At 45.2% G+C, this 22,656-nt stretch overlaps 1 protein-coding gene across 15 annotated transcripts in view; it reads right to left on the reverse strand.

The window, feature by feature from the left end:
- The window catches only part of RBFOX2 (RNA binding fox-1 homolog 2), a 257,417-nt gene that overhangs the window by 157,635 nt on the left and 77,126 nt on the right, over window positions 1-22,656 (reverse strand). Inside the window, exon 1 of one of the 15 annotated variants that reach the window (XM_043520114.1) lies at window positions 21,980-22,080. The exons of the other annotated variants lie outside the window; for them this stretch is intronic. Within the exon in view, the coding sequence (XP_043376049.1) occupies window positions 21,980-21,994 (15 nt within the window). The 5' untranslated portion in view covers window positions 21,995-22,080. Of the gene's footprint in view, window positions 1-21,979; window positions 22,081-22,656 lie in introns of those variants that run through there. 15 annotated transcript variants of the gene reach the window in all.

Raw genomic sequence — 22,656 nt, forward strand, 5'->3', positions numbered from 1 at the left:
TGAATGCATGTTATTTCTCTCTTCTCCCGGGGTTACCTTAAGCTACAGAATATATGTCAAGATAAAAAAGCTGATTTAAGCAACTGGATTTCTGCCTGGCCTTTGGAATATGTCATCCTGGCATCTTTGTACCATGGGAGTGCCTATCTCCAGTCCAGGGATCCCTATAGTCAGAGCCTCAGCAGGAGACATCACCACACCCACAGAATCCTCCTGTATCCCATAAGATTCCCTTCCCCCACAGGAATCCTTGATCCCATCTCTGGCATTCCCCATTCCTAGCCATTTTAGAAGAGCCTCTTCCCATCAGATTCCTATTTCCCTCTCAGAGGGCCCGAGTGTTCCGGAAGCACTTCTTCCTTCAGAGGATACCCTATCATGTGACAGAGGGGGGGGAAAAAAAACTTTCCAGGAAGAAGCTAGGAGGGATGAAGCAGAGCACCCTGACATAGTTCTAGCACAGATACCACCTGTAGCACAAGCATCTGAGAAAGTAATCTGGGGCCACAGTGGGTTGATACAGTGCTACTGTACTGCTGAAATCAGTCTTCAGGAACAAATAGTAATTCATCTCTCCAAAAATAAAGGGAAAATCCCAGGTCAAAGAAAGCAGCATGAAGGCATTATCTGGCTATGCTGGTCCACAGGAAAAAGGTCTGGTGTAATTAACAAGATTAAAGGGGGATTTAGGATCAGGATAGAGAGAGCAACAGGCTAGATTGATCCTTGCAGGATTAAAACTGGAATCCTACTAATAGTCCAGTGGTTGTGAGATCAACACTACGTAATGGGATTAAATCAACAGCAGCTTTTGTTTTTATATCTAAACCACAGCGCCTTCACTGCCGCCACTTCAATTAAATAGCAGAGAGGTTGCAATACCACTACAGGATTTGTGGGAAGGATGACGAAGCACTACCAAGTTCAATTCTGTAACTGTAGAAAAAACCACAGAACAGACATTGCTCTTCACAGAAAGCAAAGGGACGACATAATAAGCTGCCTGAGCGCCGAAGACAGTCTGAAATTTACCAAAGCAGTGTCCTGGCCAGCCATAAATCTAGCTATAGCGAATTTGATTGGGTTGCCCCACGACTGATGAAAGAGAAAGGCTAAAGTGGAAAGAGCCCCAGCTGTATCCAGACATGCTGCAGATTGGCAATCGGGTTTTGCTGGTGTCCATTGACCATCAGGAACAAAGAGAGCAGTATACTAGAAGGGACATATCAGCAAACACACATTTAAGAAAAAGTGTTGCATATCTCCATTGTACAACAGAAACCAAGAATCACAAAAGAAAGAAAAGCCTATCTCAAAAACATGTCACTGGCATTACTGTGGTGTAGCACATGCAGGCCAGCTGCTCCTTCATTCCAATGGTCTTTAAAGTTTTAAAGCACTTGTGCTGGTAATTTGAATTGATATTGTGGAAAGGGAAAGAAGGCAAGGTACCCAGTTCTCTCTAGACATTCATACAATGTAACCAGAATTTTTAAAGCCTTTTTTTTTTTTTTTGCACAAGCTGAAAAAAAAATTTTAAACCGTCACACCCACCCCGCTCAACTGTCACAGAGCACAGCTATTCATAACAACTAAACAGCTGCATAGGGGATCTACGCCTGAGACACCAGAAGAAGGCATTATATCATCTTGCATTTTCTACAGCACTTTTTATCCTGAAAAATCCCACACAACTTTAAAAACAGTAATTATACAAACACTCTATATTTATACACACAAAAAACAACACTACATTAAAGCATTCAAGTGCAGTTAACATTTACCCAACCCCATTCTCTTCTCCAGTTCCTTCAAGGCATCATGCTCCAGCAAAACACCCAATTTCAAAATTCAATTACCTGCCATTTCTCACAAGGTGCCACCATCACCAATCTCACCTACCCTGCACCGTCTGTCCCAGTAGCCGAAATGGACATAGCAAGGACTAATCCCAGTTATCCCTCCCCTTTGCCACACCTCTGCACTGAACAGTCAATCTCCCAATCTCAAACAGCTCCGAGAGTTTGGAATCACAGACATCACTGGAGCGCTGGGACTGTTACAGCAGCCACCCGAGTGCTACTGGGAGACAGGGCTACTGGAATCAAACACCCCCAAAATCCTCGTTCTGTGGATATACAGAAGGCAGAAACTCTGCTAACTCCTGATGCCCCAAATATTGCAGTGAAATCTCTCCCTCCTGAAGGAGGCTGAGACCATCCTTAACAGGTCACTTCACCCATGAAATTTCCAGGAAGGCTCAAGCTGACATGGTTCTCCTGGAAGGGGAGGCTACTGTAACAGAAATGAGAGGAAAAAAAGAAATATAATAGACCGGAGCATGCTCATTTGTCAATTTCAAGACATATGCAGTAATTGAAATTTTTACATTGTTTTCCTGCATTTAAATTTGTTTCTACTCTAGGTACTTTCGAAGTTATGAAAATGTTCAGAGGAATGTCACTGTTGTCCATCATGCATCAGAAAACCACCTTTAGCATCATCCTACAGTAGAGCCTTACAGCAAGATGATTAATCTCTTACAGAGTAGCTGAAGTTCATCATTTGGTCAAGACAAATTCAAATAATTGTCTTGATGCCTAGGCATGAATTAGGACAAAGAGGTAGGGGACAGGCTGCCTCCTAGCTCATATGAAACATGGAAACTGCCTTTGGCCTGAATTCAACTAAAGGCCCAAGAATAACATCAACCTGGTGGAAAATCATATCTTGCAGACAGAACTTTAGCCATCATAAATAGGATACAGAAGGTATACAAATGAAGTTTTTCCTAAAGGACTGTGAGAGAACAATGAAAACCAGATTTAAGGGAGGGACAGGAGGCGGCCTAATTACCAGTTTTAGTTTCTTCGCAGGTTTGAGGAACTTGGACACTTTTGATTGATGGCCATAGCAACGCTAGCGTATGTTAGGATCCTCCAAGCTGTGGGCTCTAGAGGGCATCCTTTGTTGGTTTCTTTCTTTGCTGCCAGCAAAAAAGGGAGATCTTGACTTTCACTGGGATTCACCAGCTGCCTGCACTAATCTCTCAACTCTGTAATCTACTTCAGAGATTCCGAGTAGCAGCCGTGTTAGTCTGTATTCGCGAAAAAGAACAGGAGGACTTGTGGCACCTTAGAGACTAACACATTTATTTGAGCATAGGCTTTCGTGGCATCCGATGAAGTGAGCTGTAGCTCACGAAAGCTTATGCTCAAATAAATGTGTTAGTCTCTAAGGTGCCACAAGTCCTCCTGTTCTTTTTTTCAGAGATTCTGTGAACCCTAACAAAATTTACTCTCTTCAATCCCAAGAGTGTGACTGGGCTGCCTGCTGTTCTGCACAAACTAAGTTGAGGGGGCCCTTGGTCCTCTCTGGTCCTCCAGGACTGGAAGAACAGTTTCTGTTTACAATAGATTAAAGGTCTCCTACAATCCCTGCCTTCCGGACAAGTTGGTGCAGAGCAACTCGGCAGAAGAGTTGCAGGAAGAACTCACGCTGAACTCTACAGTCTGCCCAGTGGCTAGAATCTACCATCCCAGACCCTGGTATTCTTTTGTTTAGGCTCACTCAGGAAACAAATGAGAGCGTTACTCACCTTGTGCCGTAACTGAGGTTCTTTGAGATGCATCCCCCTGTGGGTGCTCCACTTCAGGTGTTGGTGCCTCCTGGCCCCGCCAGAGATTTATGGTAGCAGTGTCTGCGCGGATCACGCGTGCACAGTAGGCGTCTTGCGGTGCCGTGTCTAGCGCATGCCCGACCTGAGCCCTCCCATTCCTCCTCTACCACAGAGGCCTTACTGCAAACTCCGAAGTAGAGGGGAGGAGGGTGGGGAGTGGAGCACCCACAGGGGGACACATCTCAAAGAACCTCAGTTACTGCACAAGGTGAGTAACCTTTTCTTCTTCTTCGAGTGCTGTCCCTGTGGGAGGTCCACTTCAGGCGACGGTAGAGCAGTGCCCCTCAGAAGGCAGCAGGGACTTCAGGTTCATTTGAATCATAGAGGTAAGTACGGTTAGGCCAACTATGGCGTCAGCCCTGGAGTCTTAAGTGATTGCATAGTGCTCAGGGAATATGTGGGCAGAGGCCCAAGTGGCTGCCCTACAAATCTCTAATATCGGAACACTCTTGAGGAATGTTATCGAGATGGAAACAGATCGTGTGGAATGCACTCTGATGTGCGGAGGAGGATCCGTGTTCCGAATACTATAGCAATGTTGAATGCATGTGAAGATCCATTTAGCCCGTCTCTGAGTGGATATTGCACAGCCTTTCAAATGCTCAGTAGTAAAAATGAAAAGTCTAGGAGATTTCTGGAAAGGTTTGGTCCTTTCTAGGTAAAATGCTAGTGAATGCCTGACATCCAATGTATGCAAGATAGTCTCTGTTGGAGATCCATGAGGCTTGGAATAGAACATAGGAAGATGGATTGGCTGGTTAATATGAAAGGAGGATGTCACCTTCAGCTGAAATTTGGGGTGCAAACATAGTGTGACCTTGTCCTTGAAGAATATTTATGTAGGGAAGATCAGCCATGAGAGCCCCTATCTCACTCACCCGTCTGGCAGAAGTAATAGTGACCAAAAAGGCCACTTTTATGGATAAATGTAGGAGGGAACAGGTGGCTAGGGGTTCAAACGGCAGTCTGGTGAGGTATTTCAATATCAGAATGAGGTTCAGGCCGGAGTAGATTGACAAACCTCTGGGTAAATGTTCTGGAGGCACGCGAGGAACCGTTTAGTAATGGGGTGCACAAAGATCAAGGTCCTGTCAATTTCATGATGGAATGCAGTAATGGCCGCGAGATGGACTTTGATCGAGTTCATTGCTAAACCCCAGAATGTTTCAGTTCCAGTAGGTATTCCAACACTAACGGTAGCGGTGATGGGGAGGCCATCACATGTTTTTAATGACACCAGGAGGAGAATCTCTTCCATTTTTAAAGGTAAGTATCATGCGTGGTCACTTTCCTGCTGTTTAGTAACAGGTGTTTAACTTGTTCTGAGCAGGCTAGTTCACCATAATGGAACCATGCAGAAGCCACGCTTGAATGTGGAGTTTCTCCGGACTGGGGTGAACAGAGAGACCATTGTTCTGAGACAGCAGGTCCAGGCGGTGAGGGAGAACTTCAGGGGAATATATTGCCATGCGCATCAGGTAAGGGTACCATGCTTGCCTGGGCTATGTCAGGACTATGAGGATGACCTTGGCCTTGTCTAGTCATATCTTGTGCATCATTTGTGATATTAGGGAAATCAGAAGGAATGTGTACATGAGTTGTGCATCCCATGAGAAAGGCATCCCCCAGTGATCGTGATCCTATTCCCACTTTCAAGCAGAACATGACACATTTGTGGTTCATTGGGGAAGCGAATGAGTCGATGAGGGGAGTGCCCCACTGGCAGAATATCGATAGCAGTACTCCCTCGTTCATTTTCCATTTGTGGTCTCGAGAGAAAGTATCTGCTTAGCATGTCCACCGTCACATTCCGACAGCTGAAATTTTTACATTGTGGTGTATGCACCAGTTCCACAGTTGCATGGCTTTGGTGCATAGCAAGTGAGATCGAGCGCCCACTTGGCGACTGATGTAAAACATGCAAGCAATGTTGTCAATCAATATGCGAATTGATTTGTTCTTTATGTGACATAGGAAGTGTCTGTTAGTGTTGCGGACTGCACGTATCTCTAGTAGATGGATGTTTCAGAGTAGCAGCCGTGTTAGTCTGTATTCGCAAAAAGAAAAGGAGTACTTGTGGCACCTTAGAGACTAACAAATTTATTAGAGCATAAGCTTTCGTGAGCTACAGCTCACTTCATCGGATGCATTTGGTGGAAAAAAAAACGTTTTTTTTCCACCAAATGCATCCGATGAAGTGAGCTGTAGCTCACGAAAGCTTATGCTCTAGTAGATGGATGTGTAACAGTCTCTGCAAGAGACTGTGTGCTGATACATGCGGGCACCCCAGCCTATCAGTGACGCATCTGTCATGATTACTATTGATGGGGGACCCTGTTGGACTGGAATACCCAAGCATACATTTTCTGGTCTTGTCCACCAGCATAGAGTGTCCAGGATGCGGGGTGGTACTGATAAGTCATTTGTGCAGGCTGTGCTTGCTAGGTATATATACCACGCTCAATCAGCCCAGTAGGCAGTGCATATGTAGTCCTGTGTGTCTGCCATGTTGTGGCTGCCATGTGTCCTAACAGTTGCAGGACAGTATGAGCCAGTATTTGGGGGCTGACTCTTACCTCTGAGATGAGGTTTGTCAGCATTGTGAATCTATTCAGGGACAGGGATGCCTTGGCTTCTATGACATCAAGATGTGCCCTGATGAAGTCCAGATGTTGAACAGGGATTAGAGTGGATTTTGGTTCATTTATCTGTAGCCCTTGATCCCTGAACAGTGTGATCGCCATCTGGGCAGCGTCCCATGCTTCTCATTGAGTAGGGCCTTTGAGAAGGCAATCGTCCAGGTAAGGGAAGATCATTATTCCCTGTTTGCATAGATATGCCGCTACTACCACTAGGGTTTTGGAGAAAACTCTTGGTTCAGTGGATAGGCAAAATGGTAGTACTCTCTACTGGAAGTATTCATGCCCTACTGTGAATCACAGGATTTCCTGTGGGCGAGGTATATGGTAATATGAAAATAAGCATCTTGGAGGTTGGGAGCTAAAAACCAGTCCCCCTTTTGCAGTGCTAGAAGTTTCATGCCCAGTGTGCTCATCTTGAACTTTTAAGAGCATACGAACTTGTTGAGCTTCCTGAGATAGGTCTCCATCCCCCATTCTTCTTCTGCGTCAAGTAGTGTGAGTAAAACCTCTTGCCTCTGTATTGCAAAGGCACTCGTTCCATGGCACCTAGCTGTAGAAGATGATAGACTTCTTGTCATAACAAGTGCTCGTGAGAAGGGTCCCTGAAGAGGGAGGGGAGGGGAGGGGAGTAGGGTAGGTGGTTGGGAGGTAAAGGGGATGGTATATCCCGATCGTACGATCTCTAACACCCACTGGTCCATGGTTATTGATGCCCAGATAAAATAGAATGGGTGAAGACGATGACCAAAGCATGGGGATGGATCGGGTGTAAGTGCTGCCTGGTGAGGGAGGTTGTCCAGACTCTCGACCAAAACTTCAAATTGTGTCTTGGGCGGAGCTGATTGAGAACTCAACGGTTGAGATTGAGGTGCTCTCCAACGCTACGAACATTGACACTGTCTTTGGTTCTCATATGGTCATTGCTGTTGTCAGTTGGAAGAGGAATCTCTGGACCTCTGATAAGGTTACATCCCACCTGTCCCTTTGCAGATGGGATGTAAATCCACAGAGTGGCTCAAGAGTCTTTCATCGAGTGGAGCACTTCATCTGTCTTATTCAAGAACAGCTTTTCTCGGTCAAAAGGTAGGTCTTCGACTTTCATTTGAAGTTCTTTAGGGATGCCTAAGGACTGCAACCAGGATGCCCGGTGCATAACTGTGGCCATGGCCATGTTCTGGCAGCTGTGTCCGTGACATCCAAAGACGCTTGGAGGGTTGTTTTAGCGATGACTTGACAGTCATTTACAATCATCTGAAATTGTGATTTTTTTCCTCAGGAAGCTCCACGGTGAACAAGCTACGTTTCCCATAAGTATCATAACCATATTTAGCCAACAAGGTTGGGATATGCACCTCACTGAGACATTCACAATGCTGGTGCCTCAGTTGGCGACTCGAAGCTGTAATGTCGCTGACGAGTAAACTTTTCATCAAAGAAGTCAAGCCTCTCGTGTTCCTTATTTTGTGGGGTTGATCTAAACTGTTGTTGTTTGCCACGCTTATTAGCGGCGTTGACCATCGAAGAGTTGGGAGGTGGGTGTGAGAAGAGGAAGTCCACCCCTTTGGCAAGGATGTAATACTTCGTATCCGCCTTTTTGCATGTTGACAGAATTGAGGCCAGTGTCTGCCAGACTGTCTGCTGGTTCCAAAATAGCATCGCTAATGGGCAGAGTGATTTTGGAAGTAGATGAAGGTTGAAGAATTTGTACCAGCTTGTGCTGGTTTGTCTGCACTTCCTCCAACGGGATGTCCTGGCTTTGGGTGACCCCCTTAAACAGTTCCTGGAACTGCTTGAAGTCATCTGCTGAGGTAGACAGCATTGACATGATTTCCTCATAGATACAAAAGTCAGAAGGGACCAATTTGATCATCTAGTCTGACCTCCTGCACAACGAAGGCCACAGAATCTCACCCACCCACTCCTGCGAAAAACCTCTCACCTATGTCTGAGCTATTGAAGTCCTCAAATCGTGGTTTAAAGACTTCAAGGAGCAGATAATCCTCCAGCAAGTGACCCGTGCCCCATGCTACAGAGGAAGGTGAAAAACCTCCAGGGCCTCTTCCGATCTGCCCTGGAGGAAAATTCCTTCCCGACCCCAAATATGGCAATCAGCTAAACCCTGAGCATATGGGCAAGATTCACCAGACAGATACTACAGAAAATTCTTTCCTGGGTAACTCAGATCCCACCCCATCTAACATCCCATCACAGGCCATTAGGAAGAATTGTGAGCAGGAGATGCAACTTCCTGATCTGTGCCTGTTTCTGTGTCATCCCCAACATCCTGAGCTTCCGTTGGCTGCAGGATGGGGGATGTGGGATTAGACCTCAACTCGCCTCTATGAGCCATGGGTGGCCTGGAGTGGGGGCCCCGGTAAGTTGCCCAGTGTTCCCATTGTGCCCATTGCATTGGGAAGGCCATTGGTGGATACATCCACGGCATTCCATAACACGGTTGAGCTGTCTGGTTGTAAGGGTATTTGATTGGCATCCTTTCAGCGATGAGTGGTGCAACGAGAAAATGCATGGTTCCTGCGCATCATCATCGTCTTCACTGGACGAGTGTACAGTGTCATGAGAGGTATGGGGATCTCCTCTATAACTTACAGGAACACCTCTGCAGCAAGTAGTGGGGACTGTTGCAACAGATTCTGTATCAGTGCTGATGTCGGTACAGTTGGTGCCGATGGGAGTGCTCTCATCGGTGACAATGCCGGTGCCATCAGATGTTGTGGCGGTTCAGTCAGCACGGTCTGTGTCAACTTAGTTTTCTCAACCGGTACCGACTGCAATGTCGGTGCTGGGGGCGGAAGCAAGATGCCTAAGGAGATGCTCAGCACTGAGTCCCTTACAGGTGAATTTGGTGCCATGGAGAAGGCATGTCTGTGTCTGTACCTTGACTCCGTCTCCTTTACTCGGGACTCGGCGGTGCCGGAGGTGCCTGGAGCATCAAAGGTGTTCACCTGAGCATGCGTCGGCATCAGGGGTAGCGACCTGGAAGAAAACCGCCTATGTTTCTGTGGTGCTCTTTGCAGAGACGTCTGCGCCCCCTTCCTCGGTCTTTTAGAGGAAGGCACGTCTCCTGTCCCTGAAGGGGGCAGGTGCCCGGAAAGGAGGTCTGTTGGTCAGGCTCTGGTTGGAGAGATTTCTCCATCACTATCATTTTCAAGCGGAGATCCCGGTCACGCCAGGCTCTCACTTTCAAATTACTACAGTGGGCGCATTTTTGTGGGATATGCACCTCACTGAGACATCAGACACACAAAGTGCCCATCCAAAACGGGCATTGCTTCACGGCAAGAGCCGCATTGCTTAAAGCCTGGAGAGCCAGGCATCCTAACAGTTAATAGACCCCAGTGCAGGGAAACTACAGGGAGGGTAAAACAGGGAAAAGCAAACTTTTTTTTTTTTTAAACTAAACTAAAACTATTACTATTACTAAAACTAACTATAACTTTCAAATGACTAACTAGCTACTTACTGCTATTTCTAAAGGTTTGGCAAGAGTGACGAACACTGCCCCAGAGCTCCATCTTCAGCAGAGGACAATTGAGGAGGTACTGGAGGACTTGGGTTGTGCACATGCTAAATACGGCACCAACAGCACCGCGAGACACTGCTACCATAAATCACTGATCGATGGTGCGGGGATGCATCAACACCTGAAGTGGAGCACCCATAGGGACAGCACTCGAAGAAGAATCTTTATTTCTTCTGACTACAGTGGTATTCTGTGCACTGGCCTGCATATGAGGGATATCCCTAATCCCCCCTTCTTTGAACACAGTGTTGCTTCATTTGAAATGACCTCTCCTACTGAACTGGGATTGTGGTCTCTGGGTAATAATTTTGGTTTGTCCGAGTCTGTTCCTGGATGAGTTAAAGCCTTACTTTAGGAATCATATAAGGCCCTCTAAGGAGAGAAACATTGAGTCTTCATATGCACTAGCAACTACTGAAACTTTTCAAGCTCCTCCCCCACCAGGAATATGCTGTGAAAGAAGAGAGATTACAACTTATCTTTCAAGGAGTGGCCAGTGGATCACTGCTTTGGCACAGTGATAACTGACAAAGCCATAGAGCCACGTGACATCACAATGTAGATAAGCTTAAATCAAGGTAGGGCAAAGTCTTGACCAGGTCTTACCTCGTCTCTGGTACAGGAGATTTACTCAGTTTCTGGAGCCTGCTGATGGCTGCTAATGAACCAGTTGATAGAGTGAAGCTTACAGAGAAAGCCTTGAAGCTGCTCTCCTCAGAAAGCTTCCATCTTCCTGTCCTCTGTCACTTTCCTGGAACTGTAACTACACAAATCAACCAAGCTATACCGAGAGAGTTGATGAATTGACCTAAAGGATCATGAACCCAAAAAAGGCAGATTCACGCCAATATGTAGATAAAGCTCCTATTAGGCTCTGAAATCTAGGCTATTCTCACCTTTGTTCAGGCCTCAATGATGTGCTCTACTTGTTGGAAACAGAAACCACCAAGGTCTGAAAGCCAGTAAAGCACCTACATGGAGAGGGGAACTACATCAAAAGACCCAGTTCTGTCTCCATCTGTTGGCTGGGAAGAACTATACCCATGTTTCTGGACTGGCATAGAATATCAAAGAAAAAAGATGTGGGTTACTGTTGTAAGATGTAAATTCTTGGCTAGTAGCAGATTTAAAAAAAAAAAAAAAGTCAGCCATTGCTGTTTTCTGAAAATCCCAGAACAGCAATGAAGCCAGTTGGACTTAGAGGTTGTGAACTAACTGAGCAAAAGGTGTACAAACACTCTGAAAACATGTTTATTTTGATACAGATACCTCCTCCTTCCATCTCTCTCAACACTTCTTGTCCTGGTAACACCACCACTTCTATTTTACCCAAGTTAAATCACAGCCATGTTGTTTTCCTCCAGATCCCAATTTCTATCATATACTAGCAATGTAATAAGACCAGAGCCCTTTGGGGACAGCGCTGTCTTTTTCTTATACATCTTAACAGTGTCTAGCACATTGGGGTCCTGATTCTTGATTGGGATTTCAAGACAAACAAACAAACGAACAAAATCTGGGTTCAATGAAAAGATGACAAATGAGTAGCATCAGTATGGTAACCACTCTGCATTTACCAAGGGATGGCAGGCGATCACGTGGGCACCAAAAGCTTTGGTGGCCTTATAAGCTCATCAATGACTGACACAGACTGAACATCAAGTCAGACTGCCTTACGGACCTAGCTAGGGATCGATCCAGGTGGTGCTCAATCTCCAAGAAGGCTATGTCCCTTTGGGATTTCACAAGAAGATAATAATGTTATGAAACACCTCATCCTCTCTCTTCCAAGTGGTTTTACACATACTTTGAACAGGAGGATGACACGATGACATTTACTAAACTGACCTTCAACCAAAACCATTCAAAAGTAATCTCCTAGAATTGAAATGCTACCACTTGAACTTGGCTAGCAGATTTCTTTCCCACCTCTCCCTATCATTGTGCCCAAATAACTAGCTTACCACCAACCAATAAGTGTTCAAATTTCCCCTCCCAAATACTGTAAAGCTATTCTTCTCTTGCCACTTTCAGGAATAAAACAGAAACAGGAAGGGATCCTTTAAAAAGGAACAAGCAAAAGCCATTTAAAACCAGAAAAAACAGGCAATGTTTATGAAAACGTTGTATATTCTGGACATCAAATAATGCACATTGTTAGACTATATAGCACCCAGTATGATGGGGCCCCACTCCTAGCAGCTACTGGAATAATTATTAACAGCAGCACACTTCCTAGCCAATGGCACAATGGAAAAATATAGTTTTTTGTTCCTGCAATTTGCTTGGGGGGGGGGGTTTAAGGAGCTGGGGAGAGAGAAGAGGTTCAACAAATACATCTATAGAAAATGGCACAAGACCATGATGGGGGAGGGGAACAGAGGAACACTGACTGGGTGAGCAATGTGACTCATTACAATGTAAACCCCAGAATTACAGAGTTTTCTCCTTCATGGTTTCATACATATAGGCTCAGATGAGACAAGGCACTTCTTATCTCTTACGACACAGTACTCCCTAACATCCAGTTCTATATACATTCTTATACTGTGTTCATCGCCATAGTATCTGAGTGCCTTCCAGCAGTGCATTAAACAACATGCCTAACATCAGTTACATGTTTGTTCTCTCATCCTCTCCCCACGGGAGGAGCATGTACTGTGGATATTTTTATTATTATTTTATAAATGGGGCTGGTGCTATCACCTATTATTAAGGTTGCCCAACACCTCCCATTATAACACCTTGTTGTCAGTTGCTTACAACTTCACCAAGCTATTGTTTGGCTCAAATTTTCCATGTCGGATGTCTGTCTCAGGCTGACTTTTTTTTTAATTTTTATTATGTTGGGAGGGGGAGACACACGACACCAATTCAGGCCAAATTGTTCCACTGTTTCTGAGGAAGAGCCTAGAGAAAAATGTGCTGATTTGCCCATGTTAAAACATTGGCTACTTTTCCTTTGAAACGGAATAGCACCCTCATGCTTTGGAGCAGGGCCCTGAAATTTGGCAGGGGGTGGACTATGTGTCAGACCTATACCTTTTGTCATCCTTGTGAAAATTCACCCAAATTTGACAACGTTATAGGCCTTAGAAAAATGATAGATCCCACACGCTCAGCAGAGACTTCTTACCAGCTAAAACCTCCAATGAGTCTATCCTCACTGAGCCTCTCTCAGCTCCTAGGGCTGACCAGGCCGTGCACATACCATCCACACAGAATAGCTGAGCATACTCCAGCCCAGTGCCACACGGGCAAAGGACTGGGCACCCAAACTGAAAGCAGGGAATCTGGCTCAGCTGCACTCTCAGCTATTCCTCTGTTGGCACCCTGGCAGCATGCAGAAGGAAAGTGCCTGATCTGAATGCACAGGGAACAGAAGTCAGACCAGTGGATAGGGAAAGGAGGTGGTGTGGGACAAGAAGTCTGGTGAGACTAAGACTGGAGTGGGAGTCTGGGGGAAAGGGAAACAGACTGCGACCGGCTGGACAAGGTGGCTGGGACTGGGAGGTGGAGGGAGAGGAGGCTGGTGATGGAAGTGGGGGAACTGGGAGCCAGCAGTGGGGAGGGATGCATGCAGAGATCAGACAAGAAGTTGGGACGGGAGGGGGAGGGAGACTTGGATTGGCTGTACAAGGAGGCTGGGACTAGGAACTTATATGTGAGGGGAATGGGGCAGGGAGAGGGTAGACCAAGCTGACAAGGAATAGAAGTGCCGGGGCCACGGGGGAACGGGAACTGGGATTGGGACAAAGACGGGATGGGAAAGAGGGAATTGAAACTAACTGAGCAAGGATACGGAGCGGTGAGGAGGAGATTGGGACTCCAACAATGAATCCGGAAGGGGAGACTAGGATTGGGAAAAGACACTGCTATAAGAAGTCTGGTGAGGGGAGACAGACTAGGTAGACAGAAGGAGAATGAGCATGGGATAAGGAACTGGAGTAGGAAGAGATTGGGCTGGGGACAAAGGGCTGGGACAGAAGGGGTCAAGTTTGGGAGGTACAGGCATCAGAGTCTGTGCCCACTAGGGCAATGGTTCTCAACCAGGGGTCTGAGACCCCCTAGGGGGCCTCGAGCAGGTTTCCGGGGGGCCGCCAAGCAGGGCCAGCATTAGACTCACTGGGGCCCAGAGCAGAAAGCCGAAGCCCTGCCGCATGGGGTTGAAGCCCGGGCCCTGAGCCCCGCCACCCGAAGCCGAAGCCTGAGTCATGTAGCTTTGCGGGGGCTCCTTTGGCATGAGGCTCCCCAGACAATTGGCCTGTTTGATACCTCCTAACGCCAGCCCTGGCTTTTATATGCACTAAACATATTATTGTGACACAGGTGGGTGATGGAGTTTTTATAGCACGTTGGGAGGGCCTCAGAAAGAAAAAGGTAGAGAACCCCTGCACTAGGGCACACTCGTCTCTTAAGCCTGGAAAGGAGCCTAAAGTCTCACCCTTCCTTTACTTTCAGCATATATCTGTGAAATCATCTGGCAAAGCATACGTCTCATCCCCTTTCTAGTGCTTGTCACAATCATGTTCTGCTATCAGTTACACCAAGTGACAGAGTAGCTCAAGTGGCAGAGGTCTGTGCTCTGGCTCTATAGATTCCAACCCTGCTGATGAACCACATGGGTGCCAATAAGATGCTACAGGATGGAACTTTTTTTTTTTAAGTTTGCTTTTAAAAAAAAAAAAGAAAAAGAAAAAACCTAGGAAATTACATATAAAAATTATGTCAAAAAGTTACTATGGGGTTGCAATGTCAAGGACTCGAAAGTCAGGAAATATCAGAATGAAGGTTGCCTGTACAACCCTAAGTCAGCCCCCTTATGCACATGCATTATGATACAGTACATGCAAAAAGAAAAGGACGACTTATAGATTCATAGATACTAAGGTCAGAAGGGACCACTCTGATCATCTAGTCCGACCTCCTGCACAGCGCAGGCCACAGAATGTCACCCACCCACTCCTATGAAAAACCTCACCCATGTCTGAGCTATTGAAGTCCTCAAATCATGGTTCAAAACTTCAAGGAGCAGAGAAGCCTCCCTCCAGTCAACCATGCCCCATGCTACAGAGGAAGGCTTATGGCACCTTAGAGACTAACAAATTTATTTGAGCATAAGCTTTCGTGAGCTACAGCTCACTTCATCAAGTTCACGAAAGCTTATGCTCAAATAAATTCGTTAGTCTCCAAGGTGCCACAAGCACTCCTTTTCTTTTTGCGAAAACAGACTAACACGGCTGCTACTCTGATACAGTACATGATCACAGTTTTTTCCCAGAGGACCTTTGTCTCATTCAGCACACAAGATCACAGGCACAGACTTTCTGATTTCCCCAGGGGTGCTCAACCCCCGCTCCGCCCCAAGCCCCCATACCCCACTCCTTCCCTGAAGACTCCACTCCACCATGCCTCTTCCCATCCCTGCTCCGCCCCCTCCCTGCCTCTTCCCGCCTCATTCTGACCCCTCCCACAAGCGCACCCCGCCTCTTCCTGCCCCTGCTCCTCCTCCTCCCCCCCAGGGCCTCCTGCCCACTGCTGAACAGGAGAAGGAGCTAATCAGCGGGGCCCACTGGTGGGAGTACCCACAGAGTCAGCGCCTATGCACAAGATGGACCTGCTCTGGAGAAGAATCAGGTCTGTGTAGCAAAGGAAGCTGTTGCCTGTAGAACTCTTACCTCATTTGTTGCAGAAGTTGGAAGGTGTTGTGAATAAGGCATGGGACTGCAGGAAGAGAAAGAAGGGTCTCATGGTCAAGGCAGTTGAATGCTGCCCTGGAGAACTGGATTCTATCCCTGCCTCTGACACACAGTTTCTGTGTGATGTTGGACAAGTTACTTTAACCGAACTTTTCACAGGTGATAATGGATTGTGGGTTCTTCATTTTCTGGGTGCCCGAACTGATACCCTAGGGTCTGATTTGTAGAAGTGCTGAGCTGTAACTGAAATCAATGAGAGCTGTGCTTTGAACATATTAAGTGCTACATAATACTAAGTAATGGAAATCATAACACCTCCTGCACTTCACAAGGGTATAGTGAAAAATCGAATGACTGATGCACTCAGATACAACATTAAGGAACACCACAGAAAAGCCCATAAGGAAATTAATGAACGAGGATAAAACAAAATAATGAATAGCTGCTCAGAAACTGAACACTGAATTAGAATGGGGGTCTGTGGATCATGTGATGATGTAATTAAAGACTATCATAATGCATATGCTCAAATTAAGGTTCAAATTCTGGAATTTCCTAACTTTGGGGTACCCGACTTTGCAACAAAGTTCTATCAATGTAGCTTTCTGTACAATATTTATGCACACGCACACGTGCACGTGCGCACACACACAGTTTACATTAGAGAAGACGAGGTCTAAGAAATATCTGATCTATGCCCCACTTTCAAAGATCTCATTGAATTGGTTTATTTTGAGAAACACTTCTTATGCCCTTAGTTCACTACCCAAAGAGAATAAATAGAACTATAATACAGTATGTGTTTTATAGATCAGCATTTACACATTTAACAAAGCCCCATGCAATTCCAACCATTCTTCCAATGTTTACAGAGATCCAGCCCCTAGCACAGTATGTGAAAAGTTCAGAAGCAGGGATGGCCAATTGCTATGTGACTGTATATATATTGCGTCCTGTGAAAAACATCTTGTGCTGATCATACTATGCACTGGCTCTAACCAACCTCATGCAAGAGCTTGAAATGAAAGAAAGACATGGCATGAGCAGGAGTATGTTGCTAAGGCCCAGAGCTGGCAGCAGAGTTGGGTTTCTAGTCCCTAGGGTGGTAAAGTTGATGAGCTGAACGCCTAGAGGGAGGGAAAAGAAAAATGATTCAATGCAATCCAAAGAGAGACTCTAAAGCGAGCTCCCCTTGCAGTGAAGACAAGGCAAATGAAAGGCAATTCAAAAAGAAAAAGACGACAAAGGTAGAAATATTACAAATAACTTAGTAAGCTACCTGGCACCATTCCTGCTTGTAAAGCAAATAGTCATTAGAGGTCTGGAGAAGGGATTCATTTCCACAGAGCTCAGGTGAAAGAAAGAAAAGGAGTACTTGTGGCACCTTAGAGACTAACAAATTTATTAGAGCATAAGCTTTCGTGAGCTACAGCTCACTTCATCCGATGCATCCGATGAAGTGAGCTGTAGCTCACAAAAGCTTATGCTCCAATAAATTTGTTAGTCTCTAAGGTGCCACAAGTACTCCTTTTCTTTTTGCAAATACAGACTAACATGGCTACTACTCTGAAACATGTGAAAGAAATCATTCTAATTTCCCTGGGAAGCCAGTCATCTCACAGACACTCAGCAGGCACCCTGTGCACAGCTGGGAGAACAGAAGAAATTATCTAGAGACACTATAATCTCTTGGAGATCAGAGCTATGAATCCAGCTTTTCCTATCAGGAGCCTAGCAACAACATGGACCTTCGTTCCATTAGTCCCTCCCATCTTTAATGGCTTCAACCCTCTCAGAAAATGGAAGGAAGGGTAGATTGATCAAATTGCTTGCTGGGGTTGCTGCTCCTTCTTCTAACCTTTCATATTCCAACATACATTCAGCAAGGCAGCATCTGCGTAACTCTTGAGTCTACATCCTGCAATTTATAAAGCACTCCTCAAAATAAAGGGAGCCTACATTTGTATCACATGATTCATTGCATACAAAGGGTTAGGAGCCATACCTCCGACATCTAATGCGAGGGTAAGGCTTTTCTATTTAAAAGGCAACTAAGGGCTGGTCTACACAAACTTGTATTGGTTTAACTATGTTAATTTCCAAATCTCTCTGTTTTGGTGCAAGCCTGTGTTGACACTTATTGTGGAATAAAATTTGATTGAACTAAACATGGGTCAGATTGAGAAAAAAAATATGGCACACTCTTCCAAACTCAGCCCACAGAATAAGCTACCTCCACATGAGAGACTGCTCACAATAGACCGTACAGACATTCAGAATATGATTTTGCATGTTCTTTGTGCTCCTTTGGGTACAAAGAAACCCACGGACTTTGCTGTGCTCCTTGGGCTTGACTTCCCATTGGTAAGGACACACCCATTGGGCTTTTTGTGCTTGACCCTCCCACACACTTTGGAAGGCCTCGGATGTCCTGCTCCTTGGGTTTAGCTCACTCTCGATCAGTGTGTAGGACAAAGTGTGGGATCTCCAAACCAACATGTTCATGGTTCAAAAATAAGCTGTCATTTGCAGATCTTCATAATTTGATCTTCCCTTTCCTTTCTTACATGCTTTGATGAACAGTTCAGTAGTTAATACTTTCAATGGCAAAACATCACTGGATACCTCAGCTAGCCCCCACTGAGATGAATGGGGCAGTTAATGGCTTTCAGAGTTATCACATCGAAAATACAGGTAGACATCACTGCATTAGTTAGCCTCAAAAATATGAGACAAGTATACCTCAACCATAACAGCTAGACACTTGGGACTTGTCTACACTTGGAAATTTAACAAAATAGCTATTCCAGAATAGTTATTTCATTATAAGCCCAGTGTAGACACACTTATTCCAGAATGAGTATCCATACTGCGGCTTATACTAAAATAACTATTCCAGAATAGCTATTTTGGTAAATTTTCAAGTGCAGAGAAGCTCTTAGTTGCACTTCAAGTGAAAGCTTAAATTCAGGCAAATAAGGCAGCAGCAAGACATAGGTGCTGGTATGGTATTCTGGCACACAACAGGTGGATCTGAGCCCCAGGGCTACAGTCAATAGCACAAAGCAGCTTTAGCTAGATTGATCCTAGCCATTTTTATTCTAAAATACAAGTGTCCAGACACGGACTCGCACCAAACTAAGTCTGTTTTAATTCACACCTTTTCTTATTTTCAGCTTAAGGGTGGAGAAGGAAAAGGCTAGGATGTCAGGGCCACTAGCTCTTCTTTCCCTCCCCCACCACAAGCCTCCTGTGGACTGCAGCAGCAGGACTCCCATCAGACTTCACCCATGGCTAGTCCTTTCTGAGTTTGACCATTACGTGTTTAGGAATATTAAAGTTAAAAGATTTTCAGTTCAAATACTGAATATTACAGTAGGCATCTTTTCCTGTATTTTGATCTGTGCAATAGCCTGTCCTACTGCCAGTGCCTCACAGCAGACTTTGTACAACTGCATAACCCACACTGTAACACTGCTAAGGTAAATAGTATTTCTTACTACTATAACTGTGCAGTTCCACTGTTAGCCAGCCTTCTCAGCTTCCAACCCATAGCCAGCTGTTTCCCACAGATTAGGTCATCACATTAGATTTTAAATTTCCCACTCTGGATCTCTACAGCCCAGCATGCACCGCATCTTACAAAGGCTTTATTTAAAATATCCTGTGACACATTACACGCTAGAGAGTACAGATCAGCAAGCAGGAAATTTAATTTGAATGTGGAATATGATGGCTCATTCAAAGGAGGCGGCAGTTATAACCCCCAAGCTATTGTGTTCTGGCTACTGTACTGTTCTGGGCTGGATTCTACTCTGCACCCACAGTTAGAGAAAAGTGCAGTTCCTTTGTATTTTATTTCATTGCATTATTTACCATATAGTATGTGGCAATGTCCAGTGTTGCAGGATCACTTAAGAAAAGATCATATTGTAACGTGCACGCACAAGGGACAACGTTAAGGTTCCCGCAGCAACCATAACTCTGGATTTCCTGGCTTGCACATTTAAAAACTCAAATTTAACAATATATTAATGTAGCTTTATACACTAAATTAAGGCATGATTCAGTACAAAACTCCATGGATCTACAACAGTTCCAATGTTCTATGGACAAAAGACACTGAACAGAGAAAATACAGCACAGGGGACAGAAAGAGCTGTGACCACAAGCACTGAAGCAAGAAACCAGAGCCCAATTATAGTATGGATGTGGCACAGCCGACTCAGAGTCAAATCAGACAGGTAACTCTGGGTTCCTAGTTTTTGCCACTGAAGGTTATATGGTAAGTCAGTGAGAGACAAAAGCATAAGAGGGAATGTAGGATGCACTGGGAGGCAAAGGCTTCTGTGGAGTGGGAGAGAGAGACACCTTCCCCAAAGAACCAGGGTCGCAGAAAATTCCCCACACATTGTGCTGGGAAGAGAAAAGAATGTTACCAGTTACCTATTTTTGAATTAACATACTTGGTGCTGGAAAGAGCCCTTAGCACTGGTTAACAGCATTTAAAACCCTTTCAACTCCTCAGTTTAACTATAACCCTACTAAAGCAATAGTGGATCTGGGAGTTTGGGGTGGAGGTGGGAGGAAGAGTAGTACATACAGCATAAAGGAGGATACTGTTCTTCAGTCTGCTGGGAAACTGGCCAAAACTAAACCTTCTCCCAGGATCCACAAGAGCAGCAATTCACAATCACTCCTGTTAAAAAATGAAGCACACCGCTAGCATGAGTCTCTCTTGGCTGACACATTGGCAGGCCATATCCCTTATACCTAGAACTGTTACACACACACACACACACACACACACACACACACACACACACACACACACAGGAAGGAGAGCAGGGCTACTGATGTCCGCTACCACCCTTTAGCCAATTTACACTGGAGCTGGAGGTGTAATTTCCAGATATACACGTACTAGTTTTGATCCAGCTAACATGCTAAAAATAGCAGTGTAGCTGCAGCAGCATGAGCTGCAGAAGGGGCTAGCCATCCAAGTACCAATCCAGGGTGCTGGGAACGATTGTACTGGAGCTGGCTAGCTATCCTGCTGCCTGCACCACTGGGGCTATGTTGGTACTTTTAGCACACTCAGTTGATCAAAGCTAGCATGGGTACTATACATCAACCTGAGCTGGAAATTACAGGTCCAGTGTAGGAGCACCCATAGTCAGTGGGGAACTATCACACCATCGTCACTTATTAGCTAAAATCAGTACTAGCACCCATGAGTAGCTTCTCACTTCACCCCATCCAGCAGATTAAGCAGCATTCTTATCTGAGTTACAAGAGAAGGTCTATCTAGCCCTCCATGGCAAAATTGGTGGCCATATTCAAGGCCCAGAATATGTGGTTGGAGAAGAAAAGGGATTTAAAAGTTGAAATCCATCTGCTAACAGGGCCAACCCTATAAAAACAAGCAAGTGTGCATTGCCCAGCATGTGTAAGTTACCCTACGATTACAAAGCTAGAGTGTGTGCACAACGGAAAAAAGTAAAAAGCAGCAAAACACCTCTGTGTTTCAAGGCTTCCTTTGTTTTCCAAATAAATTGGAGGGAAGGGCTGTGGGAGAGGGGGATGTGAGTTAAAAAATGACAGTGACAGAATCCCACAACTTCCCCAGTAATGAATATATTAAACTTTTGACCTGATTATCCTTAAATCAAATGCAGGAGCCTGCAATCTTGGGCATATGGGTAAAAGATCCAAGGACAAAACGACAGATTTCAAGGGTACCAAGGAGTAGAGAGAATAACACATCCTAGCCGAGCAGCCTAACAGCGGACTACTCCAGAGAAAATTTCAGAATTTGTTCAGAGGATGAAAATTTATGTATATTTTATAAAGCTAGCTAGATATTTATCTCTCACGCATTTTTCCTGTCACTATATCCCATAATCCACTAGAAATTCCTGTAATCCTGGCACCTCTGATAAAAGCATCTTTGCATCTGGCCACATACTCCCCAATTACAATGCTAATCCTCCCTGATCATATTCTCTTCTCCTAGCATTTGAGGATCAAACTTATTTCTACCCCGCACACCCGCAGGGTGCCCCTCAGTCATACCAAAATTCCACAAAGCATAGGAAGTAGTCCAGGAACAACACAGGTCCTACAGGTGCTAGAGAATGAGGATAATTCCACAAAGAATTCTCTCTCTGAGGCACCTGCTGAAAAACATACAAGCTCAGAGGGATCTCGCTGCGGGAAAAGTCTGTTTAAAATTCAGTTACCTATATAATTTTTTGAAGAATTTTTTAAAATGGAAGCTAAAGCCTACTGTGTGTAGGGGCTGCAGAGAGCTGAGCCCTAAGGGGAAGGCCGCTCATGCTAGTACCAAATCCCTCAGCTTTCCACTCCTTATATGTGCAAAGCGTGTAAACCCTCACACACACAGCCCTCTACTCACCCAGAGGTACATCATGTCAGCCTGAGCTGTTCAAACCCAGCAGGGAGGTGATCCGGGAACGCAAAGGGCTCCTCAGTAAAAAGTAGAGACAAAGGGTTTTAAAAAAAAAATCCAAATTGCTCAATTTAAGGATTAAAAAGTGTCTCGCCTCTTCCTCCCCCCTCCTCCTCCAGCACTGTTTGGCTGTTCTGTGCTTTCTCTCTCTCTCTCACTCAATCTCTCTGGGAGTTCCCAGCCCTGTGTGTCTGTACTGGCGTGCAGAGCACACGCTCTGCATTTGCCTCCAGGGAATTTCTCTGTCATTCCGCTTCTAAAAACACAATCACGGTCTCTCAAGATTCTTGCAAAAGGCAGGGATGGGTGGGGTTAGTAATAAATGCAGACCAATTCCTAATGCCCAGAGTGTGCTTACTTTAGAAATGGGTTCTTTAAACATGAATGAAGCAGAGAACTACTCTCCAAGGTCAAGGAGGGTGAGAGCAAGTCCTCCCCTCTCTACAACTCCCTTCCCTTAGTTCCATCTCCAGAAGTCATCCATAAACCTAGAAACTGTGCAGAGCCCTATTCCTGCAACATCTTCATCTGCAACTATTAACCAACGTTAATCAACATACAAAGCTTAGTCATAATTCAGTAGCTATATGTATTTATAGTATGCCACTTGCAGGGACCAAGGC

The sequence above is a fragment of the Dermochelys coriacea genome, chromosome 1 (genome assembly GCF_009764565.3).
Source record: "Dermochelys coriacea isolate rDerCor1 chromosome 1, rDerCor1.pri.v4, whole genome shotgun sequence".
Classification (NCBI taxonomy): domain Eukaryota; kingdom Metazoa; phylum Chordata; order Testudines; family Dermochelyidae; genus Dermochelys; species Dermochelys coriacea.